The sequence below is a fragment of the Mobula hypostoma genome, chromosome 5, assembly GCF_963921235.1.
Source record: "Mobula hypostoma chromosome 5, sMobHyp1.1, whole genome shotgun sequence".
NCBI lineage: Eukaryota > Metazoa > Chordata > Chondrichthyes > Myliobatiformes > Myliobatidae > Mobula > Mobula hypostoma.
In genome coordinates this window covers 189034861-189062193 of record NC_086101.1, presented here as the reverse complement: position 1 = coordinate 189062193, position 27333 = coordinate 189034861, and the positions used below count along the sequence as shown (strand labels likewise).

Below are 27333 nucleotides of genomic sequence, written 5' to 3'. Positions count from 1 at the left end.
ATTTCCCCTGAGATCAATGAAGTATGACTATGACTATGTGACTGTTTACACACCACTGGTGTCCTTACTCTGCACAAGTGCAAACTGAGTTTTGTTCTGTGAGATTACAGTTCTTATACAAAACAATATAAGTTCTTATACATAAAAAAAAATAGGCTGCATGAAAGTGATCTTGGTTTCAAAACGTATTCATCAGGAACCCTACCATCCAAGCCATGCTCTCTTCTCACTGCTGCCATCAGGAAGGAAGTACAGGAACCTTGGACCCCACACCACCATGTTCTTGAACAGTTTTTATCCCTCAACCATCAGGCTCCTGAACCAGCATGGATAACTTTGCTCACCTCAACACTGAACTGATTCCACAACCTACAGACTTGCTCTCAAGGACTACAAATCATGTTCTCAATATTATGTATTACGTGTCTTGGTACTTGCTGTGTTTGCCATCTTTTGCACATTTGGTTGTTGGTCAGTCTTTAGTTGTGTGTAGTTTTTCATTGATTCTGTTGTTTCTTTTTGTTCTGTGAATGCCTGCAAGAAAACAAATCATGGATTCGTATACATACTTCAGCAAATTTACTTCGAGCATATCTGTCCATTGGTACAATGAGGCCAAAGTCGGGTTTGAGGAGCAACACCTCAGTACAAGGCACAACAGCGCAACCCTATTCAGATTTGGGACTCACACCACCAGGTTCAGGAGAAGTTATCATCCCTCAACCAGAGAGGATAACTTCACTTGTCCCACCGCTGAACTGTTCCCACAACTTGTAGTCTCACTTTCAAAGACTCTTCATCTCATGTTCTCTATTTATTGCTTTTTTTTTGGTATTTGGATGGTTTGTTGCCTTTCGCACGTTGATTGCTTATCCGTCTTGTGTGTGGTCTTTCACTGATTTTATTATATTTATTTGTATTTACTGTGAATGCCTACAAGAAAGTGAATCTGAGTTGTATGTGGTGACATACATGTACTTTGATAATATAATTACTTTGAACTTTGATTACAGTGTGGGCACGTGGCCAAGTGGTTAGGGCATTCGTCTAGTGATCTGAAGGTCGCTAGTTCGAGCCTCAGCTGTGGCAGCGTGTTTGTGCCCTTGAGCAAGGCACTTAATCACACATTGCTCTAGTCTGTGCAAGGAGTGGCGCCCCACACAGACTTCCAATCTGCACCTTGTAAGGCATGAAAATGCCCAAAGCAGGCCTCTCATGGTCTGAGTCGCCGTTCCCCTTGATTACAGTGCCAGCATCCTGGGTTAATTCTGCCAAATGACCTAAATCTGTTCCTATGCCTCCCATTTGATTTGTCATCTCCACTGGTTGTTGTTATCCCTCAGTATTTCTATAAAAGGCAGCTGGAAAATGAGAACAAAAGATGCACTCCCACTGCCCTGGAAAAAGTGACGATGGTAATTGTTTCCAGCTGTCAGAACAAAAAACATTCAGCAGAAGTTTAAAAAAAAACTCTTGAACACTAGAGATTCTGCAGATGCTGGAAATCCAGAGCAACACACACAGAGATGCTGGAGGAACTCAGCAAGTCAGGCAGCATCTATAAAAAATAAGCAGTCGACATTTTGGGCTGAGACCCTTCTTCCTTCTGGAAAGCAAGAGGGGAAGATGCCAGAGTAAGGTGAGGGGAGGGGGGAAGTTCCAGCTGGAAGATGATACGTGAAGCCAGCTGGGTGGAGGAGGAGGAGGTGATAGGTGGAAAAGGTGAGGGCTGAATAAGGAGGAATCTGATAGGAGAGGAGTGTGGACCACAGGAGAAAGGGAAGGAGGAGGGGACCCTGGGGGAGGTGATGGGCAGGTGAGAAGAGAAAAAAGGGGAGCCAGGATGGGAAATTTAAGAAGGTGGGGAGGGAAATTAGAGAAATCCCCGTTCATGCCATCAGTTTGGAAGCTACTCAGATGTAATCTGAGGTTTTGATCCTCCAGATTGAGTGTGACCTCATCTTGGTAGTAGAGGAGGCCATGAACCTCAAAATCATCTCAGTTCACTTAACCAGTCGTGGGGAAATTGGATTAAAGTAAAAATAAACTTGTACCTTTGTTGTTTTAGCTGTCTTGTCTCTGCATCGTTTGGCAGAATTAGGCCTTTCGTCCCTCTACATTTGTGCCAACCACCAAGACCCTATCTGTTCAAATCCCAGTTAGCAGCGCCTGGCCCTCAGTCTTCAATGTGATTCCGGTGCGGGTCTGTCTTATTTCTAGCAGCTTCCTGTTTTCTCCCCCCTTTTTTAGTCTGCTTTTGTAATTGAGATGAAACCTTTTGATGAAACTCTCTGATGAAACATTGCCCTGAAGACTGAACTGTTTCCCTCTCTCTGCAGCTGTTGACTGACCCACTGAGTAGATTCTCAGCTGTAGCCCTCTGTCCCTGACAGAAGTGGAGGGAGTTGGGGTTACTTCCTCTATTGATATCACTGGACAACGAACTTTTTTGGAAAGTGTTGCTTCCTCAGAATTTTTTTTGTTTATGATAGACTGCTATGAAGGAATTCCATGCAGGAATTTGGAGAAATAAGAAATGAACTTTTATTGCAAACACGAGGAAATCTGCAGATGCTGGAACTTCAAGCAACACACATCAAAGTTGCTGGTGAACGCAGCAGGCCAGGCAGCATCTCTAGGAAGAGGTACAGTCGACGTTTCGGGCCAAGACCCTTCATCAGGACTAACTGAAAGAAGAGCTAGTAAGAGGTTTGAAAGTGGGAGGGGAAGGGGAGATCGGAAGTGATAGGAGAAGACAGGAGGGGGAGGGATGAAGCCAAGAGCTGGACAGGTGATTGGCAAAGGGGATACGAGAGGATCATGGGACACCTACCCTCTGTCCGCCAGAGAAAGCAGGATCTGCCAGTGGCCACACATTTTAATTCCACATCCCATTCCCATTCTGACATGTCTATCCACGGCCTCCTCTACTGTAAAGAAGAAGCCACACTCAGGTTGGAAGAACAACACCTTATATTCCGTCTGGGTAGCCTCCAACCTGATGGCATGAATACTGACTTTTCAAACTTCCGCTAATGCCCCACCTCCCCCTCATACCCCATCTTTTATTTATTTATTTACACATTCTTTTTCTCTCTCTCCTTTTTCTCCCTCTGTCCCTCTCACTATACCCCTTGCCCATCCTCTGGGTTTCCCCCCCCCACCCCTTTTTCTTTCTCCCTGGGCCTCCTGTCCCATGATCCTCTCATATCTCTTTTGCCAATCACCTGTCCAGCTCTTGGCTCCAACCCTCCCCCTCCCACTTACTCTCTTACTATCTCTTCTTTCAGTTAGTCCTGACGAAGGGTCTCGGCCTGAAACGTCGACTGTACCTCTTCCTAGAGATGCTGCCTGGCCTGCTGCGTTCACCAGCAACTTTGATGTGTGTTGCTTTTATTGCATATAATGTGGTTAATTGCATAACTGTGCTGATACTTTGAAATAGTTCAACTAAGCTAAAAATGTTTTGTTGATGGTTTTCATTTGTACTCTGTCTGAGACTTCAACTGTGCAACAATAATCAGCCAGCAATAATGGATTCCAGTTGCCCTGACACTGTTTTTCCATGACCATAATGTCCTGGTGAAACTATTCACCATACTCATCATTGACAGTGCCAAGATAGGCAGGGAAGAATTCTAAGTGGGAATGCAGAAAATGAATCTTTAGTAACATGTTGCACTTCATGGTTTTGTGTGCTTGAAGCATGTTGTCAACCAGCTGCACATAGTTTGGTGATCTGTAGTTGACAAGAAAAATTTCAAACATATCCTTGAACACCTTCCATGCGATTTTCTCCGGTCCCACTAGAAGTTCTTCAAATTGCCTGCTTTTGATGACCTGTTTGAATTGATGACTAACAAAAATGTCAGAAGTGCATGTGGCTGGGCGATCTGGAAGACCATGTAAGGAATCTGGAGCAGCAGCTGGATGACCTTTGACTCATAAGGGAGAATGAGGCAGTCATAGATGAGAGCTACAGGGAGGTAGTCACACCTAGGCTGTCGGAAGCAGGTCGTTGGGTGACAGTCAGAGGGGGGAAAGCGAAGGTGAGCAGACAGGTAGTGCAGAGCACCCCTGTAGCCATTCCCCTGAATAATAAGTTTACCGTCCTGGATACTGTTGGTGGGGACGACCGACCAGGTGTGAGCCACGGTGGCAGGGCCTCCGGCACTGAGTCTGACCCTCTGGTGCAGAAGGGTGGGACGCAGAAGAGGAGAGCTGTCGTCATTGGAGACTCTATAGTCAGGGGAGCAGACAGGAGATTATGTGGACGTGAGAAGGACACCCGCATGGTTTGTTACCTCCTGGGTGCCAGGGTCCGGGATGTCTCTGACCGGGTGCATGACATCCTGGTACGAGAGGGAAAGCAACCAGAAGTTGTGATACATGTTGGGACCAACGACTCAGGCAGGAAGAGGGATGAGGTCCTGAAGTGTGAGTTTCGGGAACAAGGCAGAAGGCTGAAGAACAGGACCTCAAGGGTGGCGTTCTCAGGATTGCTGCCAGTGCTGAGTTATAGTGATGGTAAGAATTGGAGGAGATGGCAGTTGAATGCGTGGCTGAGGAGTTGGTGCAGGGGGCAGGGTTTTAGATTTTTGGATCACTGGGATCTCTTCTGGGGAAGGTGGGACCTGTACAGATTGGATGAGTTGCACATGAACTCGAGGGGGAGCAATATCCTTGCAGGTAGGTTTGCTAGCATGGTTTGGGAGGGTTTAAACTAATTTGCAAGGGGGATGGGACCCGGACCGATAGAGCAGTGAAAGAAGTGCATGGAGTAAAGCCAGATCTAACATACAGAGAGGCTTTGAGGAAAGAGAAGCAGAATAAACGGTGTAAAGACAGTAAGGTAGAAGGGCTGAAATGTGTGTACCTCAATGCAAGGAGCATCAGGAATAAAGGTGATGAACTGAGAGCTTGGATACATACATGGAATTATGATGTAGTGGCCATTACAGAGACTTGGCTGACACCAGGGCAGGAATGGATTCTCAATATTCCTGGATTTCAGTGCTTTAAAAGGGATGGGGGGGGGAAGGGGAGGAGGGGTGGCATTACTGGTCAGGAATACTATTACAGCTACAGAAAGGGTGGGTAATGTAGCAGGACCCTCTTTTGAGTCAATATGGGTGGAAGTCAGGAACAGGAAGGGAGCAGTTATTCTACTGGGGGTATTCAATAGGCCCCCTGGTAGCAGCAGAGATACTGAGGAGCAGATTGGGAGGCAGATTTTGGAAAGGTGCAAAAATAACAGGGTTGTTATCATGGGTAACTTTAACTTCCCTAATATTAATTGGCACCTGATTAGTTCCAAGGGTTTGGACGGGGCAGAGTTTGTTAAGTGTGTCCAGGATGGATTCCTGTCACAGTATGTGGACAGGCCGACCAGGGGGAATGCCATACTAGATCTAGTATTGGGTAACGAACCGGGTCAGGTCACAGATCTCTCAGTGGGTATGCATCTGGGGGACAGTGACCACCACTCCCTGGCCTTTAGCATTATCATGGAAAAGGATAGAATCAGAGAGGACAGGAGAATTTTTAATTGGGGAGGGCAAATTATGAGGCTATAAGGCTAGAACTTGCAGGTGTGAATTGGCATGATGTTTTTGCAGGAAAATGTACTATGGACATATGGTCAATGTTTAGAGATCTCTTGCAGGGTGTTAGGGATAAATTTGTCCCGGTGAGGAAGATAAAGAATGGTAGGGTGAAGGAACCATGGGTGACAAGTGAGGTGGAAAATCTAGTCAGGTGGAAGAAGGCAGCATACATGAGGTTTAGGAAGCAAGGATCAGATGGGTCTATTGAGGAATATAGGGAAGCAAGAAAGCTTACGAAGGGGCTGAGAAGAGCAAGAAGGGGGCATGAGAAGGCCTTGGCGAGCAGGGCAAAGGAAAACCCCAAGGCATTCTTCAATTATGTGAAGAAAAAAAGGATGACAGGAGTGAAGGTAGGACCAATTAGAGATAAAGGTGGGAAGATGTGCCTGGAGGCTGTGGAAGTGAGCGAGGTCCTCAATGAATACTTCTCTTCGATATTCACCAACGAGAGGGAACTTGATGACAGTGAGGACAATATGAGTGAGGTTGATGTTCTGGAGCATGTTGATATGAAGGGAGAGGAGGTGTTGGAGTTGTTAAAATACATTAGGATGGATAAGTCCCCAGGGCCTAATGGAATATTCCCCAGAATGCTCCACCAGGCGAGGGAAGAGATTGCTGAGCCTCTGGCTAGGATCTTTATGTCCTTGTTGTCTATGGGAATGGTAGTCCGGGTAATTATAGACCTGTGAACCTTATGTCTGTGGTGGGAAAGCTGTTGGAAAAGATTCTTAGAGATGGGATCAATGGGCATTTAGAGAATCATGGTCTGATCAGGGACAGTCAGCATGGCTTTGTGAAGGGCAGATCGTGTCTAACAAGCCTGATAGAGTTCTTTGAGGAGATGACCAGGCATATAGATGAGGGTAGTGTAGTAGATGTGATCTATATGGATTTTAGTAAGGCTTTTGACAAGGTTACCATGTGAAACCTTTCAGAAAGTCAGAAGGCATGGGATCCAGGGAAGTTTGGCCAGGTGGATTCAGAATTGGCTTGCCTGCAGAAGGCAGAGGGTGGTGGAGGGAGTACATTCAGATTGGAGGATTGTGACTAGTGGTGTCCCACAAGGATCGGTTCTGGGACCTCTACTTTTCGTGATTTTTTATTTACGAACTGGATGTGGGGGGTAGAAAGGTGGGTTGGCAAGTTTGCAGAAGACACAAAGGTTGGTGGTGTTGTAGATAGTGTAGAGGATTGTCGAAGATTGCAGAGAAACATTGATAGGTTGCAGAAGTGGGCTGAGAAGTGGCAGATGGAGTTCAACCCGGAGAAGTGTGAGGTGGTACACTTTGGAAGGACAAACTCCAAGGCAGAGTACAAAGTAAATGGCAGGATACTTGGTAGTGTGAAGGAGCAGAGAGATCTGGGGGTACACGTCCACAGATCCCTGTAAGTTACCTCACAGGTAGATGGGGTAGTTAAGAAAGCTTATGGGGTGTTAGCTTTCATAAGTCGAGGGATGGAGTTTAAGAGTCGCGAAGTAATGATGCAGCTCTATAAAACTCTGGTTAGGCCACACTTGGAGTACCGTGTCCAGTTCTGGTCACCTCACTGTAGGAAGAATATGGAAGCATTGGAAAGGGTACAGAGGAGATTTACCAGGATGCTGCCTGGTTTAGAAAGTATGCATTATGATCAGAGATTAAGGGAGCTAGGGCTTTACTCTTTGGAGAGAAGGAGGATGAGAGGAGACATGATAGAGGTGTACAAGATATTAAGAGGAATAGATAGAGTGGATAGCCAGTGCCTCTTCCCCAAGGGCACCACTGCTCAATACAAGGGGACATGGCTTTAAGGTAAGGAGTGGGAAGTTCAAGGGGGATATTAGAGGAAGGTTTTTTACTCAGAGTGTGGTTGGTGCGTGGAATGCACTGCCTGAGTCAGTGGTGAAGGCAGATACACTGGTGAAGTTTAAGAGGTCTTAGACAGGTATATGGAGGAATTTAAGGTTGGGGGGGGTTATATGGGAGGCAGGGTTTGAGGGTCAGCACAACAATGTGGGCTGAAGGGCCTGTACTGTGCTGTACTATTCTACGTTCTAAAAATGCCTGCCTTAATCTTGGCATCAGTTATTCTGGGGAGCATCTGCCTCAAATATCAAAATCCTTAATGGAAATTTATAACCTCTCAAAAAGCCGTCCAGCCACGCAGCATCTGCCCTCCCGAAGCATGCCAGGACAAGATTGAAAAGTTTCCAGCTCACATTGTGGGCAACATTTTAACTGACTTGAATTATGAATTGAAATAACATACATAGGAATTCCATACATAGGAATTTTTTTTTTTTAAATGTTGCGTGGTAGGGAATTTTCATGATCAGCAGCCCAAAATCCGTAAGATATCCCCAGAAGTATTCAGGAAGCAAAACCTTTGTTGTCCAGTGTACTTCTCTCCCAAGGTACAGTTGACTGAGAAACATTTATTTATTTAGCAATACAACACCGAGTTGGCCCTTCAAATCGTGCCACTCCAGCAGCCACTATTTAACCAGACTCGTGATGTCTTTGGACTGTGGGAGGAAACTGGAGCACCTGGAGGAAAAATCCACACATTCCACGGAGACAATGCCGGAATTGAACTCCAAACTCCAGCACCCGGAGCTCTAACAGTGTCGTGCTAACTGCTACGCTCATGTGGCATCTGAAATGCTGGGGGAACACAGCAGGTACAGAATAGGAGAAACATTCCACTGTTTGGGCCAACACCTTTCATCGGGAATAGGGTTAGAGGAGAGTTTCTGTGCGTTGGTGCTGGAATGTGCAGCAACACCTGTAGGCTTCCCCCAGCACCACCTTCGGTGTGTTGGTTGCTAACATGTGACACAGTTCACTGTCCGTTTCGATGCATATGTGATAAATAAATGTGAATCTGTGAAGGACGGGGGGGCAAAAGCCAGAATAAGGAAGTGGGGAGGGGAAGGTGAAGACAGACCCTGGCAGGTGATTGGTGGAATAGATGAGGGATGAAGATGATGATGGAATGTAATACAAGAGGACAGTGGACCATGGAATCACAGGGAGGTGATGGGCAAGCAAGAAGAGAGCCAGAATGGGAAATGGAAAAAGAGAAAGGGAATGAGGAATAGAGGAAGAAATTATGGGAAGTGAGAGAAATCAGTGTTCATACCATCAAGTTGGAGGCTATACCAGAGAGAATGAGGTGTCGCTCCTCCAATCTGGGTAGACTGAGATGGTGAAACAGTACATTCTATAACACTTTGACAATACAACAGCTTCTTGAAAACAATTTTAATATAAAAATAAGTTACTCTGTATATTCTCATATTTAAGTTTAAAATAAAATAACCAGTTAAAAATTTTAAAAATCCTGAAAAGCAGGAATTCTAACAATAATAAAACATTAATAGAAATGTATTGGGGGTGGGGGAAGAGAAGATATCACAATTGAACAATAAAATGAAAGCAGACAGTGCAAACCAAATTTGATTCCAATGTTTCAACATTGACGACTGCCTGCAATAAGCAGAGTACGAATGATTTGTGTGCGGAGTGCTGGAACACTGCATTTCTTTTTCTTTAATGGTAAAAACAAGTTTGAAGTTTAGATTCTTAACCATTTTCCTCTTGGTCACTCCGGAGACAATTTGGTAGTGAAGTGTGTACGTGGCCGAGCTGGAGTGTTGGGCTTCAGGACCGGGATGGATTTAGTATTCCATCGGTACCACAGGACGACTCCACTGGGAACAACATGCACTCGAAGGCATATCTGATTCGAACAGCTCCCTCCGAATAGCCATGGAGTTGTAACGTGTGAAAGCAGGCTCTTCGGTCCATCTTTGGATGCCTGGAATGCACTTCCAGGAGTGATGGTGGAGGCAGATACACTCAAGGTGTTTGAGAGGTTGTGTAGACAGAGAGGATTAATTTATAGATCAGTACACTGTACAACTCTTACAGCCAGCAAGATTGTGCCAATCTATGTAAACTCCACAATCAATCTCACCCTTCCATCCCTCATAGCTCCATTTTTCTTATACCTATCTTAAATGTCCCTCGTGTATCAGACGCCACCACTGCATTCCATACACACCACTCTACGTTACACAAAAAAAACTTGTCTCAATCATCCTCCCTATACTTTCCTCCAACCACCTGATGTCTGCTGGCATAAGCTATTTCCACCCTGGGGGAAAATGTCACTGGCTGTCCATTCTATCTCTTTTACCATCTCGTACTGTTGAGAGGGGAAAGATTTTAAGAGGCTCTGCGGAGCAGGTTTTTTACAGAGAGCTGGGTACCTGGAACCAGCCCCTAAACCTCTCGCCACTCACCTTAAACAGACATCGTCTCTTTACAGACAGCTAAGTGTTTAGATAGTTGGTTTAGGACATGCTGCCTTCTCATTACTATCATCAGGGAGAAGGTGGAAATTCGACATTTCTGTAACAGCTGCTTCGTCTCCACCAAAAGCTTTCTGAATGCACCCTACCTCACTGTTCTGCTCACTTCCTCTCTTTATATACTGTATATATTTATTGTAATTTGTGATATATTTAGTATTGCACTGTACTGCTGTCACAAAACAACAAATTTCATGACACATGTCACTGATATTAAAGTAGATTCTGACCAGTAACCCATACAAATGTAACAGTATTTTCCAATCTCTAAACTCCAACCAACCCTATTGCAAGACCAAAGGGCATGTTTCTTTGCTGTAATGTTCTATGATCTATATCTGTCAGCTTGACCTGAAACAGAAAGCTCTCAGCTCGAAACATTGACTGTATTTTTTTCCCCCCTATAGATGCTGCCTGGCCTGCTGAGTTCCTTCAGTGTGTGTTGCTGAGATTTCCAGCATCTGCAGATTTTCTCTGGGTTCTAATGTTTCCTTCGCCACCTCGGTTCCCAAAGTGCCAGACACCCAACATGTGAATCTTACGACATGACGCTGGAACCAACTCCACACAGCAAGCTCCCACAGACGAGACTTAGTAACACTCTTTAGTGATTTTCAAAGACGGATTAATACTGCTTCAGCATCAAGCTGGAGGACCCCTTCTCTGAGCAGCAGGCACCTTGGACACAGTTATCCTCTCCAGTACCTGGGTACAATCTTGTTTTAACAAGGCTTCTTGCCCCTCACAGTGGTGCACGGACAGTCCCTGAGGCATTGTGATGGAGTGGGTGCTGGTGGATAGTCCTCTCGAACAACGCTGGCCTCCCTGGTCTAGTAGGAGAGGTGGGAAGGGAGGGTGTGGTCACCATCACTGGCAGCACTCTGAGATGTGCCTGAGACACTCTTCGCTAACCTCATCGTTGAATAACCTCATGCACTTGGGACACTGCAGGAGTCCTTGATGGCCAAGCTCGGAGGCGGGAACCTCCGGCGAGGTCGCGTTACTCCTACCGCCGCGGTGCGACAGCACGCGATCCGTGCCGTTCCCAAACGCCGGGTCTGCCAAGCCCCCCTCCAGCCGATAGGCACTGGTGTTGCCATGGCGACGGGCACCAGAGTCATGGAGGTCCTGCAGGGCGAAAGGAATAAACGTGAGCCATCCACCAAACAATATCAATACATGGGAATGAGTTACTGAAGGAGGTGGTTGAGGCAGGTACATTAACAATGTTTGAAAGTCATTTAGACAGGCACATGGATAGGGAAGGTGGCAAGGGATGTAGGCCAAACATGAGGAGGATGAGGCAGATAAAGTGGACAGCCAGTGCCTCTTTCCCAGGGCAGAAACGGCAAATATGAGAAGGCGTAATTTGGAGGTGATTGTGGACAGAGTGCAGGGTGAGTGGAATGTGCTGCCAGATCTGGTGATAGGGACAGATAAACAAGGGACATCTGAGATAGGTGCATGCATGAAAGAAAAATGGAGGGCCATGTGGGAGGGGAGGGTTAGATTCATCTCAGCGTAGTTTAAAGAGTTGGCACATTTTGAACTGAAGGACCTGTACTGTTGTACAGATGTTCTGTCTACACTATAAATAAGTTAATAAAATACAATTCAACATGCATTTTGAATTATATTTTGGTTTAAATGCTGTGCATGATGCATGTTCTGTGTGTGTGCACCGTGGTCTGGAGGAACGTTGTTTCATTTGGTTGTATATCTGTGCAGTCAGATGGCAGTAAACTTGAACTTCAGCGTGGACCCAGTTGTACAAAGGGCCTGTTTCCGTGCTGTATGACTATAAATGCATCATTTCTCAGAAGTCTGTCAGATCAAATTTCTATTGCTTACTGAAAGGATAGAGTGGACATGGAGAGGACGGGGCACAGTCTCAGAACAGAAGGACGTCCATTTAGAACGGAGGTGATGAAGAATTTCTTGAGCCCGAGGGTGGTGAATCTGTGCAATTCATTGCCACAGATGGATGTGGAAGCCAATTCATTGGTTATATTTAAAGCAGAGATTGAGAGGTTCTTGACTCGTAATGGTGTCAAAGGCAGGAAAATGGGGTTGGGAGGGATAATAAATCAGCTGTGATGGAATGGTTAGTGTAGACTCGATGGGCTGAATGGGCTAATTCTGCAGCTATGTCTTGTGGTCTAAGTTTCTGGGGGCACAGCAAGATACCACTTGAATTGAGAGGATTTCTTCTGATACAGCTGGAATGTTGACATCAGGAACATACATCGCGTTGATGGGCTTTCCCAAACGGTGGAACTTGGGTCTTATGAATGGAGGACATCACTGAAAACCAGCCATCGAGTCTGCACATCTGGTTGCATAAATTACACGTGCGTGTGGTTTGGGGGGGGGTGGGGGTGATGGAATCTGATGGGAAGATGTGGAGAATTTTTTAAAAATGGGACTTGTGTGAGATTAATGTAAATGGGTGACGTGCGCGCACACACACACCAGGACCACCAGACTCTCAAACAGTTACTATCCCCGGGCAGTAAGGCTAATCACCTCCACCCACTAACCCACCCCTCCACACCCCAACCACCACTACCTTGTCATCTCCTGTCTGTCACCTTGCGTACGGACACTCCTGTGTCCTGTGTCACTTTATGGACACACAATCAATCTGTGTACATAAGCTTTCTTACGCCATATTAATAATATTTGTTTTTTTAGTATTGTTTTCTTTATCTTATTTGTGTTTCTTTGTGCTGCATCAGATCTGGAATAACAATTATTTTGTTCTCCTTTACGTTTGTGTGCTGGAAATTACATTAAACAATCTTGAATCATGAGGGGCAGCAGAGACTTGGAGGGCCAAAGGGCCTGTTTCTGTGCTGCATCTCTCTTGTGATTCTAAAGAGCGGGGGTTCCCAACCCTTTGTATGCCATGGTCAAATACCATTAAGCAAGGGGTCCACAGACCCCAGGTGAGGAACCCCTGCATGACTCCCGCAAATGGTAATGCAATAATAACCAGGTCTGTGGTTACAATGGGCAAGGATTAAATATTGACCAGGTGACTTGGAACAGCACCATTGCAGCCTTTGTGTTAACCCCCAAAAAGTCCTGGCACCAGGGGCCACTTCTGACAGTGCAGGCCCCTGCCTGGAGTTTTCCCCGGAACGGAGTTCGAAACCATAAAAACCTGGCTGAACTGAGCAAGAGCTGCTGCCCAATCACAGGACCGGTTGCTGCTGTGTGCCAAGTGTGCCAGCCACACTTGGTCTCCAGGTTACCTGTTTCCGTGGCAGCTGGAGCCGGAGTCGAGCCAGTTCCTCCTCCAGCTCCTGAATCCTGCTCTGGGCCCTCTCTCGGTCCTTGCGTTCCGACCGGAAGTCGTCCTTGTAGACCAGGACCTAGGGCAAAGGACATAATTTTGCTCAGACACGAGGTTCTGCAGATGCTGGAAATCTTGAGCAACACACACACACACACACACACACACACACAAACACACATTCACTTACTCACTCCTCTTAGCTTGGTGCCTGCGTGTCTGAGGCTAAGGAGATGGTCTGACTGGGTGTTGGAGATCGTCTGTGTGCGTGGGTGGGTGGGTGAGAAAGCGGCTTGTTTTGCTGCTGTTGTTTTATAGAATCAGAATTAGGTTTAATACCACCAGCACGTGTTGAGAAATTTTGTTAACTTTGCAGCAGCAGTACAATGTAATACATAATAATAGAGGAGAAAATGAATTACAGTAGGTATGTATATATTAAATAGTTGTTACGTAAGTAGAGCCAAAAAAAATTTAAAAATTAGTGATAGTGTTCATGGGTTCCACATCCACTCAGAAACAGGATGGCAGAGGGGAAGAACTGTTCCTAAATAGTTGTGTGTGTATCTTCAGGCTTCTGTACCTCCTCCCTGGTGACAGCAATAAGAAGAGGGCATGTCCTGGGTGATGGGGTCCTTAATGATGGACGCTGCCTTTTTGAGACTCCGCTCCTTGAAGATGTTCTGGATACTATGGAGGCTAGTGCCCATGATGGAGCTGACTAACTTTACAACTCTCTGCAGCTTGCTTCAATGCTGTGCAGTTGCCCCCTCCCTGGACAAGACAGTGATGCAGCCAGTTCGAATGTTCTCCACTGTACCTCTGCAGGAACTTGCGAGTGTTTTTGGTGAGATATCAAATCTCCTCAAACTCCAAATAAAATATAGCCGCTGCTGTGCCTTCTTTACAGCTGCATCGATGTGTTGGGTCCAGATTAGGTCCTCAGATATTGACACACAGGAACTAGAAGTTGCCCACTCTTTCCACTTCTGATTCCTCTAAGTGTTTCCTCATCTAAACCTTTCTGAAGTCCACAATCAGCTCTTTGGTCTTACTGACACTGAATGCAATGTTGTTGCTACAATACCACTCAACTAGCTGATATATCTCACTCTTGTACACCCTCTCATTTCCATCTGAGATTCTGCCAATAACGGTTGTATCGCCAGCAGACTTACAGATGGCATTTGCGCTGTGCCTAGCCACGATATTATTGTGTACGGGAGATGACAGTAAACAGCCTTGAATCATCTGTATGTTACTCTGGTGCTAGAATGTATGGCGACACTTGGGGGCTGACACCAGCACAATTTTGGATGTATTGTTTGTTGACGCAAAAGGTGCATTTCACTGTATGTGTGATAAGTAAATCTGACTCTGGTTCAAGGTGCCAGAGGAACTCAAGTCGAGCAGCATCTATGCAAGGGAGTAAACTTGGAAGGAAACAGTCCCGGTGAAGGGTCTCAGCCCGAAACATCAACTATTTATTCCCCTCCATTTACACTGCCTGGCTTACCGACTTCCCCCAGTGTTTTGTTTATGGGTGGCTGGTTATCCACAGGGTGGAAAATGACACCTCAGGTACAAATGGGTCTGTCTGTCTGTCTCAGAGATGAAAGGGATAATTTAGATTAGATGATGAGGACACGCAGTCCTCTTTTATTGTCATTTATTAATGCATGCATACACTTCACAAGGAGTCATAGACAGACAACCTGCATCCCTACCCCAGGGGAGAACTACCTAATATACCAGGGCATGCATCTGAGGTGAGAGGGGTAAGTTTAAAAGGAGATGTATGGGGCAACACTTTTTTTTAAAACAGAGTGGTGGCAGAGGCTGGGGTGTTTAAGAGGCAAGACAGGTACATGAATGTGCAGAGAATGGAGGGATATAGATCCAGTGTAGGCAGAAAGGAATAGTTTACTTTTATCTCAAGATTCGGCACGTTAACAGGCCCACTGCCCAATTACACCCATCAGTCCAGTAACCTGCCAATCCGCACATCTTTGGAATGTGGGAGGAAACTGGAGCACCCGGAAGAAACCTACGTCGTCGTGGGGAAAATGTACAAGCACATGGGGTGGGAAGTGAACTTGCGTCACTAGTGCTGTAAACACCGTTACGCTAACCACAATGCCTTGAAAGACACTGTCCGGGGCGGAGGGTTTTTGCTTGGGCAGTGGAAGTATACGCAGTGTCCGTACAGGGGTGACTGGTTTCCATAAGCAGAGCTCCAAGATTCATGAGGTCCTGACTCTGACATCGGAGGGAACTGAACCTAACGAGACCATCTCCACATACAAGTGGAAGGGCAATTTTGCTATGATCCTATTGAGATTTTTTTTTCTTTAAACGTACAAGAACCTTGGTGAGGTTCCTGTCTTCAAATTCCTTTTGTGTATCATTAGTGAGCAAAGGTCTTGTTAGTTGAACGGATACTCTATCTGTCCTCTTAGGTAAATTTAGAAAAAAATCCCATGGCGTTAATTCAAAGCAGAGTGGGGAATTTCCTGTATCCAGAGTTATCACCGCAGGGAAAGTACATGGAATTCCAGACTAGAATGTCGGGAACATTGAAGGGTTGATTTTTGAGAAGTCAAAACCAGAGCTGTACTTTCACAGTGAATGGCAGGGCACTGGGGAGTGTTGTGGATCAGAAGGACCAAGAAGTAGAAGTACATGGTTCCCTGAAAATGGGGCCACAGGTAGACAGGGCGGTGAAGCAGCTGGCCTGCACCAGTCAGGGCACTGCGTATCGAATTTGGGATGTTATATTGTAGCTGTACAAGATGCTGGTGAAGGTGAACTTGGAGGACTGTCCCGATCACAAAGAAGAGAAATTCTGCAGATGCTGGAAATCCAAGCAACACACACAGAATGCTGGAGGAACTCAGCAGGCCAGGCAGCATCTATTGGGGGTGGGGGGAGCACAGTCGATGCTTCTTTACTTCATCCTGCCCCTTCCTTCATGTTTCACCTATCACCTTTTAAATCTACACCTCAGCTTTTCTTTTCCTCCAGTCCTGCCAAAGAGTCTCAGCTCGAAACATCAAGTGTACCTTTTGTCCCCCATAGGTGCTGCCTGGCCTGCTGAGTTCTTCTGGCATTTTGTGTGCATTGCTTGGAGGACTGTGTACAGTCTTGGTCACCCTGTTGTGGGAAAGAATGTCATTAAACTGGAAACTGTGCCAAGAAGACTTAAGAGTTATTGGGCAAGGTTGAAAGATGTTTTCATTAAGGGTGTCAACGGTTACGGGAGAAGGCAGGATTTTGCGTCAGTCTTCACTGTGGAAGACACTAGCAGTATGGTGGAAGTTCCAGGTGTCAGGGGGCATGAAGTGTGTGAAGTTACCATAAATGGAGAGAAGGTTCTTGGGAAACTGAAAGGTCCAAAGCTAGGTAAGTCACCTGAACTAGATGGTGTACACCCTAGAGTTCTAAAAGTGGTGGCAGAAGAGATTGTGGAGGCATTAGTAATGATTGTTCAAGAATCATTAGATTCTGGAATGGCTCCGGAAGACTGAAAAATTGCAAAGAAGGGAGAGAGGCAGAAGAAACTATAGGCCAGTTAGTCTGACCTCAGTGGTTGGGAAGATGTTGGAGTCCATTATTCAGGATGAGGTCTCGGAGTACTTGGAGGTAGATGATTAAACAGGCCATAGTCAGCATGGTTTCCTCAAGGAATAATCTTGCCTAATAAATCTGTTGGAATTCTTTGAAGAAATAACAAGCAGGATAGACAAAGGAGAAGTGGTTAATGTTGTGTACTTGGATTTTCAGAAGGCCTTTGACAAGCTATGAGCCCATGGCATTACTGGAAAGATTCTAGCATGGATAAAGCAGTGGCTGATTGGCAGGAGGCAAAGAGTGGGAATAAAGGGAGACTTTTCTGGCTGGCTGCCAGTGACCAGTCGTGTTCCACAGGGGTCTGTGTTGGGACCGATTCTTTTTATGTTATATGTTAATGATTTGGATGATGGAATTGATAGCTTTGCTGCAAAGTGCAGATGCTATGAAGATAAGTGGCAGCTGTGGAGGCCAAGTCTTTATGTATATTTGAGGCAGAGGTTGTTAGATTCTTGATTGGTCAGGGCATGAAGGGATTCAGGGAGAAGGCAAGTCTGAGAGTAAAGTTGGATCAGGCATCATGAAATGGTGGAGCAGACTCAATGGGTATCTAGTCTAATTCTGCTCCTATATCTTATAAAATGCTGGAGAAACGCAGTAGGTCAGGTAGCATTTCTGGTGAGGAAGAAATGGTCGCTGATTCGGGCTTCATCAGGATACTAATACCATTGCATTATTCTAACGTTCCTGTCAACTCCCCCTAGATTCACTCACGGACAATTAACATGCGAACCCTTGCGTCTCTGGGAGGTGGGAGGAAGAACACAAAGACTTCACACAGACAGTGCCAGAAGCCGGAATCGAACCTGCGTCTCAGGCCCTGTGAGGCATTGATTGAGTGTCATGATTGATCAGGGCAAAATCTAAGCAAGTAACAGAGTGTGGAGCCCTGGCTATCAACTTAATTAAGCTTAAATCCAGTGACTTCACCACGGAGACAGACGCGGAGACTGCACTCCCTCTCAGCTGTGAGGTAGACACAAAAAAAATCCCATGACGCATCTGCAAGAGCTGGAGAAATCACCCCAGCACTGGTGAATGACTGCTATTCATCAAATGACTGAAACGATGAGCAGTGCTGTCTATGAATCGGCCAGCAGGCTTCCTGTTACAATGGGGACTTCCCTCAGTTACCGGTGATGTGCTATTATTGACCCCATTAGGAAACTGAATGAGTTACAGTGGGGACTATCCAAGTGATGGATGAGACTGAACAGGTCCAGCAAGAGGTTGCGGCGACTGCATTCTGGAGAGAAGAGTACGTATCTAATGGCACTGAGCGAGGCAGCTCTGATAGACAAACAAGATGCTCAACATTTGATAGCACCGTGACATTGGCTAAATCTGACATAACATGGAAAAATGATGATTGGATCCAAAATAAAATGTAGATCACTTAAGCAGTCGTCTGAAAGCATTAGAGACTTGGGGCCCCATCTACAAATATCGATACCAGAAGAGATGGGAGCAGAATTAGACCAAATGGTCCATCGAGTCTGCTCTGTCACTGTGTCAGGGCTGATTTATTATCCCTTTCAATCTCATGCTCCTGTCTTCTCCTCATAAGCACCACTCAATGTGAGTGCACTGTTATTACAGCCCGGGGTGTTGAAGCTCTCTGCATGAAATTTGTACGTACTTGGCATGTCTCTGTGCACATGCCAGAGTAGTTCAAGTTAACTGGTCATTGTATTTAGGTCAGTGTTGAATAGGTGGGGTGTTGGGCCAGCAGGGTCAGTTCCATGATGCATTTCCAAATAAATAACCTTTCACACCCTTACTAATCAAGAAAGTATCAACCCCCACTTTAGGTTTACCCAATGACTTGGGCTCCACAGCTATCTGTCACAATGAATTCCACAGATTCACACTCTCTTGCTAAAGAAATTCCTCATTTCTGTTTGAAAGGGACAGACTTCCATTCTGAGGCTGTGCCCTCTGGTCCTCGATTCTCCTCGGTGGGAAATATCCTCTCCACGTCCACTCTGTCTAGGGGACTTCCACTAGTTGATAGGTTTCAATGAGATCCCCCTTTCATTCACCTGAACTCCAATGAATACAGGCTCAGAGCCATCAATTACTCCTCTGTTAACCCTTTCATTCCCGGAATCATCCTCATGAACCTCCTCTGGGCCCGCTCTGATGTCAGTGCATCCTTTCTTAGATAAGGGGCCCAAAACTGTTCACCATACTCCAGGTGCCGTCTGCCTAATGTCTCAAAAAGCCTCAGCATTACATCCTTGCTTTTATATTCCAGTTAGTTCAAAATGAATTCTTACATTGTTACAGACAGTGCCAGATGGGAACAAAATTGGATTCGAAGTGCAATCTAGTAAACACCAAGTCAGACAACAACTTAGTACTGTATCAGAATACTGGACACACATCAGAGGGAGTCCAGTGTAGGACTTACAAGAGATTCTGCACATGCTGCAAATCTTAAGCAACACACACAAAATGCAGAAGGAACTCAGCAAGTAAGGCAGCATCTATGGGGGGTGGGGGGGGTGAATAAACCGTCAATGTTTCAGGCCAAACCCCTTCAACAGGACTGGAAAGGAGCAGGAAGAAGCTTCCCTTCCATTAGAAGATCTTACACGAGGCTGGTATTACTCTAGTACTTTCAGTGCTTATTGTTTAATCAATAACTACTTAACGGTTTACAATGTGGAGCGGACAGCCAGCGCCTCTCTCCCCCAGGGTAGAAATGGCTGATACGAGACGGCATAATTTTAAGGTGACTGGGGGAGGTCACGGGCAAGGTTTTATTTTAAACACACAGTGATGAGTGCATGAAACATCCTACCAGTGTGGTGGTAGATATATCCGGGACTTTTAAGAGACTCTTAGACAGACATGAATGAAAGAAAAATGGCATGTTATGTTGGAGGAAAGGGTTAGATTGATCTTGGAGTAGGGTAAAAGGCTGGTACAACATTGTGGGCCAAAGGGCCTGTACTGTGCTGTAATGTCCTATGTACTGGCATAGTACATAATCTTGCTTTCCTTGCATGCTATTCTAGGTAATTACCACTCCCTGTGTTTAAAAACACCCCTCCACCCTGGATCCTGGTGGTATATGTCTTCAGGCATTTTGCATCTTCTGCTAAAGATTTATTAAACAGTACACCACAAGAACAGGCCCTTCAGCCCACAATGTTGTGCTGAACCAATTAAATTAGTAATCAAATGGCCAGCTAAACCAATCCCCTCTGCCTACACAATGTCCATATCCTTCCATTTTCCTCACATTTGTGTGTCTGTCAAAACATCTTAAAAGTTCTGAATCCTTCTGCCTCTACCACCATACCAGGCTATAAATTTATAAGCTTCTCTCAGGTCTCCATTTAAGGTTGTTATTGTCATGGGTGGTAATGGGGACAAGCTCCCACTACCTATTAAATTCTCCCGAAGGTGTGTGTCTCAAATAGCCTCTGACAACCAAGTTCAACTCCCTACATGTGGCTTAGTTACTAAGCCCAGCAGAACCGTTTCCACTGACAGGAGAAGGGGCAAAGGCAGGTTACTGGCACCTTAAAATCAGTCGCTTTGGGCAGCTGGGGCTCATCAGCTGTGGTTGGCATCTCATCTAGGAGATGGAAAACTCTGATTTCAAACCTCCGCTGCCTTGGGGCTTTACCCATCATGTGGATGGCTTCTGGAGCAAACCCAGAAGAAAAATCTGGAGCTGGAGTCTTTAAGTTAGTCCTATGTACAACACTGACCGGCAACTCCTGCAATGCTGCTGGTGCCAACCTGTATCAGTCTCTGCCAGTCCTTTAGCTTCATCAGTTGCATGGAGAGGAAGCGCCCTGCTGCATAGGCAACAGCTCGCTCTCCAAATTTTACTACCCTGGCTTGCGTACTATGTCAACAGCTGGGACGCAACATCCATGGTCGACCCTGACCTTTCAGCAGGTCTCCCCTCAGTCTCTAACACTCCACAGAAGACACCCCGACTTTGTCCAACCTCTCCATGTAGCTCATACCCTCTAATCCAGGCAACATTCTGGTGACCCTTTCTATAAAGCTGCCATATCCTTCCTATTCAGGACAATAGGCGGAGGGTTGTCTTGGATTTGGGGGGGTAACAAAAGCTCTATCTTGAGCAGGGGTTCCCAACCTTTTTTAAAACCATGGATCCAGACGACCATAAGATGTAGAGGCAGAATTAGGCCATTTCACAATGACTGATTGATTTCCCTCTCAGCCCCAATCTCCTGCCTTCTCCCCATATCCCTTCATACCCTGACTAACCAAGAATCTATCAACCTTCGCCTTAAGCATAACCAATGACTTGGCCTCCACAGCCGCCTGTGGCAAAGAATTCCACTGACCCTATCTTCAGCTGAGGGGGGTCTGTGGCCCTCAGGTTGGGAACGTCTGAAGGTGATGGAGGCTGCTACTAGCACAATATCTAGACAAATAACTGAGAATGGTTGTTGAGTTGCCATCGACTCACGGTGACCCCATGGATAGTGTAGCTGTGTATCTTGCCACGAAAACCCTATGGACAACTAGGTTGCCAGGCCTTTCTTCCGCACAGACGCTACCCAGGTTGGGACCCGGCCAGATTCGAACTCAGGACCATCTGCCCCAAAGTCCAGTGCTGATATTACTACACCACCGGCCGGCCCAAAGTAAAACACAGAATGGTAAACGGTATCAGTACAGATACTGCACAATAAGAACGAAGGTCCTGTTCCTGTGCTCTGTGACTCCGGGGCATGTTGAATAACCAATCCACTGGTTAGCATCAGTAAATTGTGGGCATGCGATATTGGCAATGAAAGCATAGCAACACTTGCGGGCTGCCCCCAGCTCATCCTCAGACTGCTTTCAAACGGTGCGTTTCACTGTGTGGTTCAATGCACAAAGCTCATATTTATCTTTTAAGATCTAGGTTCAATTCCCACTGCTATCTGTAAGGAGTTTGTACATTCTGCCTGTGTCTGCGTGGGTAATGTTCTCTCTAATTTGTAATGATCAGTGTGCACAAGAATCTTGTGCTGTGCAATTTTTTTACCCAGTGACAACAACATGTGCACACTGAACAATTTCTTCAATTAAAACAGTATAAATAGTCAGTTCCAAAATACACAGTCAAATCATCGCAAATGCCATTTTATCAATGCCGTCTGCATCAGAAACCAGAAAAGGAAATGTGGTCGTGCATGATAGTGAAATATACTTAACATGCCAACAAGGTAGAGAGTGACAACCTTTAGTGTGTAGTTTGAATACCTTTGAGCACCAGAGGGGACATTGTGTGAGGGTTTCCTCCAGGTACTCTGGTTTCCTCCCACATTCCAGAGACGTATGGGTTAGGGTTAGGAGTGGTGCGCACGTTATGTTGGGGGCTGCCATTAGCACACTCCCGCATGTTGACACAAACACTGTATCTTACTGCATGTTTCCATGTACATGTGGCGAGTAGAGCTGATCTTTAATGCATCAAGGAACAGGCTCGAGAATAACTGACCTTGTCCCATTCCTTTGTTAATGAACAATACAAGTTCATTTTTTGGCAGGAATAAAATGAACTGGGTGGGATTTGGAGGGGGTGAGGAATAGGAAGAAGCATATTTGTGGAAAGAATATGGGAAGAGGCCAAGGTTAAACAGGAAGAGATGGTCCACATCATGGGGCTTGTTCTTGGAACAATGTGGTAGGCACCGCAAGGTGAGTCACTGCAGTCCCACATTGAAAGAATAGGGAACTCATCAGTAGAAGAGGTCATTTTCTGTTATTGGAATGAATCATAGTTCCTGGTGCCTTCGAGTTTAAGAGGAATTTCCCAAGCTTTTCCTCAATTGATCATAGATTGATTAATGTCCTGTGGTTCGTGACGTGAAGAACTAAAACTTTCACCAGGGACGTTACTGATTCCGTCTTTGCCTGCCTGCTCCTGAGGACCACTGTCCCTCTGGAAACAGAGCGGGGACAGTCTCTGAGGGACATGGAGAATGTTTGAGGCTTTATAAGGCATTGGTAGTAGTTCGGAGCCCCAATATCCAAGAACGAGTGTGTTGGCATTCGAGAGGGTTCAGAGGGTCAAGAGAATTATCCGGGGAATGAAAAAGTGAACATATGAGGAGCACTTGATGGCTCTGGGTCTAAACTCACTGGAGTTTAGAAGAATGAAGGAGGATCTCATTGAATCCTACTAAATATTGAAATGCCTAGATGGAGTGGATGTGGAGGGGGAGTCTCGGACCAGAGGGCACAGCCTCAGAATAGAAGGCTGTCACTTCAGAAAAGAGATGAAGAGGAATTTCTTTATTCAGATGGTGGTGAATCTGTGGAATTCATTGTCATGGACAGCTGTGAACGGCAAGTCAGAGGGTGTACTTAAAGCGGAGGTTAATAGGTTCTTGATTAGTAAGGGAGTCTAAGATAACAGGGAGAAGGCAGGAGAATAGGGTTGAGAGGGAAAATAAATGAGCCACAATCGAATAGTGCAGCAGACTCAATGGGCCGAATAGCCCGATTCTGCTCCTCTGACTTTTGGAATGCAGAGAGATGGTCCATGTAAAAGTGGAAGGGACTGTTTAATTTGGCATTGGCTACCCAAGCTGATAATCAGAACCTGGAGGGCAGTAACATGGACACAATTTTGAAGATTAGCTTTATTTGGACTTTGGTGTGGTATGTTGCAGAGTCCTTGAAAGTGAATCCATAGGTTACGTTCAGTGTTGAGGTGAATGAAGTTAGCCAGCACAACATATAGTGAAATGTGTCATTTGCATCAAAACAAATCAGCGCACAAATTTTGCCACGCTTCTGGTGCTAACAATGCATGCCCGCTACTTACTAATCCTAATCTGTACATTTTTGGATTGGGGGAGGAACTGGAGCACCCAGAGGAAACCCACACAGTCACTAAGAACGTACAAACTCCTTTCGGACAGTGCCAGGAATCAAACCCAAATGTTACAGCTGGTGCTGTAAAGTGATTGCACTAACCAGTACAGCACCCTGCTGGCCCAAAAGGGGAACATGAGCAGCAGGTTCCAGGAACTGAATGGACAAAACCATCTTTCCTGTAAAGTCAAAACTGTACACATCACAGCAGTGGTTTTCTGCAGAGAGAGCTATTTCTGTTTCTCTCTTGGTCAGCTTGTACTAGTGTCCTTGTTTATTTTGCCATACAAGTGTTGTATAATTCACATTGATCAGCATGTGGAATGATGGCATGAGTGAGACTTGGTCACCGCAGGGGCAGGACTGGCAGTTCAACGTTCCGGGATTCCATGGCTTTAGCCATGACAGTGCGGGAGGGATTAATGGGGGATGAGTGGCATTGCTAGTCAGGGAAAATGGCACAACAGTGTTCAGACAGGACTGACTGGAGAGCTTGTCTACTGAGGCGTTAAGGGTAGAACTGAGGAATATGAAATGGATGACTATATTAATGGGATTATACTCTACCACCCAACAGGATTTAGAGGAGCAAATTCGTAGAGAGATCGCAGGCCGTTGAAAGAAACAGAAGGTTGTGACAGTAGGTGATTTTAAACTTTCCACCTATTGACTGGGACTCCAATATTGTAAAACGGCTGGAGTTTGTCACGTGTTCAGGAAAGTTTCCTTAATCAGTATGTAGAGATCCCATCTCAAGGAAGTCTGATATTTGATCTCCTATTAGGGAATGAGAAAGGATAGGTGACAGAAGTTTGTATAGGGGAACACTTTGCATCATAATGCCATTAGTTTCAAGATCATTGTGGAGGATTGACCTGCTCCCTGGAATGAGATTCTATGTTGGCAAAAGGCAAATTTTGATGGCATCAGAATGGATCTGGCAGGTGTGGATTGGGGTAGGTTGTTTTCTGAGAAAAGTGCTCTTGGTAAATGGTAGACCTTCAAAGGTGACATTTTGAGAGTACAGTTTTTATGTTCCCGTTGGAATAAAATTCAAGGAATAACTAGTTTAGGGAACCTTGATATGCGAGAGATACCGAGGCCCTGGTTAAGAGAAAGATGGAAGTACATCACAGGCAGAGGCAGGAAGGAGCAAATGAGGTACTTCAGGAGTATAAGAAATGCAAGAGAACACTTAATGAGGAGATCAGGAGGCCAAAGAGAATGCATGAAATTGCTCTAGCGGACAAGGTGAAGGAAAATCCCAAGGGCTTTTACAAGTACATTAAGAGCAAAAGAATAGCAAACAACAAAATTGGTCCTCTCAAAGATCAGAATGGTAATCAATGGTTAGAGCCAAAAGAGATGAGGGAGATCTTAAATAGATATTTTTTTGCAACAGTCTTTATTCAGGAGGTAGACACACTGTCTGTAGACGTGAGGCAATGTAGCTATGAAGCCATGGACACTATATAGAGGAGATGGTGTTTGCTATCACGAGGGAAATCATGATGGATAAAGCTCCGGGGCCTGACAAGGTGTTTCCTCAGACCCTATGGGAGGCTAGAGCAGAAATTGCAGGGACCCTAGCAAAGATATTTAAAATGTCCTTAGCCACAGGTGAGGTGCCAGAGGATTGGAGGACAGCTGATGTTGTTCTGTTATTGGAAAGTACTCTGAAGGACCAAATGTATAAGTATTTTGATTGACAGGGACTGATTAGGGATAATCAACATGGCTTTGTGTGTGTGTGGTAGGTCGAGTCTAACCAATCTGAAAGTTTTTTTGAGGAAGTTGCCTTGATGAAGGCAAGGCAGTAGATGTTGTCTACATGGCCTTTAGCAAGGCCTCTGACAAGGTCCTGCATGGGAGCACAAACACGAGGAATTCTGCAGATGCTGGAAATTCAAGCAACCCGACGAAGGGTCTTGGCCTGAAACGTCGACTGTACCTCTTCCTAGAGATGCTGCCTGGCCTGCTGCGTTCACCAGCAACTTTGATGGGTCCTGCATGGGATGTTGGTCAAGAACGAAGAATGAGGTAGTAAATTGGATTGGACATCGGCTTTGCAGGAGAAGCCACAGAGTGATGGTAGATGGTTGCCTCTCTGACTGGTGTGCCACAGAGATAAGTGCTGGGTCCAGGGCATAATTTTAAGGTGCTTGGTGGATGTCAGAGGTAGGTGATTTTTTTTTTGTGGACACAGAGCGTGGTGTGCATGTAACGTGCTGCCAGGAGAGCTGGTGCAGGCAGATACATTGGACACATTTCAGAGACTCTTCGATGGGCACATGGATAAAAGAAAAATGAAGGGGTTAAATTGATCTTGAAGTAGGTTAAAAAGTCAGCACAACATTGTGGGCCGAAGGGGAGAAATGCCCCTCAGGTCCCCTTTCAATCTTTCCCCTCTCACCTTAAATCTTTAGACTGCCCTACCCTGGGGAAATGTCTGTGACAACCTACCTTATCTATGCCTCTCATGGTTTTCTGAACAAGGCTCCTGCCTATAATAATAAGTTTGAACCAGTCACCCTCCGGATGCGTGGCAGGGTGCCTCAGTTTGTCCCCAGACGAGAAAAGTCTCCATACCTGTTGCTCCAACATCTGCATCCGCTCCCTGGTGGCTCCACCTGCCGCCTGCACGTCCTGGAGCTGCTCGCGGAGCTGGCGGTTGACCGCCCGCTCCTTCTCCAGGCCATCCCTGAACCCCGCCAGCCGCTCACACTCCGCCATCTTCTCCTCCAGCCGCCGGTTCAATCGCGCAATCTCCTGCCGTAGGACGTCCGCGTTGGCTTGGGGGCCCCCGAATCCAGCCGGCTGGTCCAGCCGCGACCTCAGGTCCTTCAGCTCGAGGTGGAGCCTCTTCACATAGTCCTCCCGCCCGATGTCATACTTCTGCCACTTGGTGTTGAGGTCTTCCACCTGGGAGAAGAAGAAACCAAAGACGTCACTGGTGTGAAAAAAGTCTCAGAGTCACCCAGGAGGGAAACAGGCCTTTGGCACAGCTCATCTAAGCTAATCTCAATAAGTCTGTACCCTGCTGCCCCTTTCCTATCTCTGTCCCTGCCCAAATGCCTTTTGAGCATTGTAACAACACCTACCTTCTGGGCAGTGGAGTGGCAAAGCTGGTGGAGTTGCTGGAGGGAGACCACCTTCAATCCCCCAAGAAAATGAGGAAGAATTTCTTTAGCCAAAGGATAGTAAATCTGTGGAATTCATTGCCACAGGCAGCTGTAGAGGCCAAGTCATTGGGTATATTTAAGGCAGAGATTCTGGATTAGTCAGGGCATGAAGGGATACAGGGAAAGGCAGAAGATTGGGGCTAAGAGGGAAAATGGAGGCAGGTAGACTCGATGGCCAAATGGCCCAATTCTGCTAAATCTTATGGTCTTAAGATACCACTACCTGCCTCCACGTTGAGAACTTTATAACAGACAATTAATCTACCGATCTGTAAATCTTTGGGCCGTAGGAGGAAATGGGAAAGCAGCTAATGTTAAAAATCCCACCCCCCCTGAACATTCACTCTTCTCCATCTTCCCATCAGACAGAAGATACAAAAGATAAGGCCACCC

General features: G+C 45.9%; 1 protein-coding gene across 2 annotated transcripts in view; it reads right to left on the bottom strand.

Moving 5' to 3' along the window:
* Positions 1-8875: 8875 nt before the first annotated feature.
* Positions 8876-27333, bottom strand: part of tnip2 (TNFAIP3 interacting protein 2) — a 40443-nt gene continuing 21985 nt past the window's right edge. For both annotated transcript variants that reach the window (XM_063047727.1, XM_063047726.1), the window contains 3 exons: positions 26348-26680; positions 13224-13343; positions 8876-11094 (listed from right to left, as the gene is read on the bottom strand). In XM_063047727.1, coding sequence (XP_062903797.1) covers positions 10834-11094; positions 13224-13343; positions 26348-26680 — 714 coding nt within the window. In that variant the 3' untranslated portion in view covers positions 8876-10833. The remainder of the gene's footprint in view (positions 11095-13223; positions 13344-26347; positions 26681-27333) is intronic.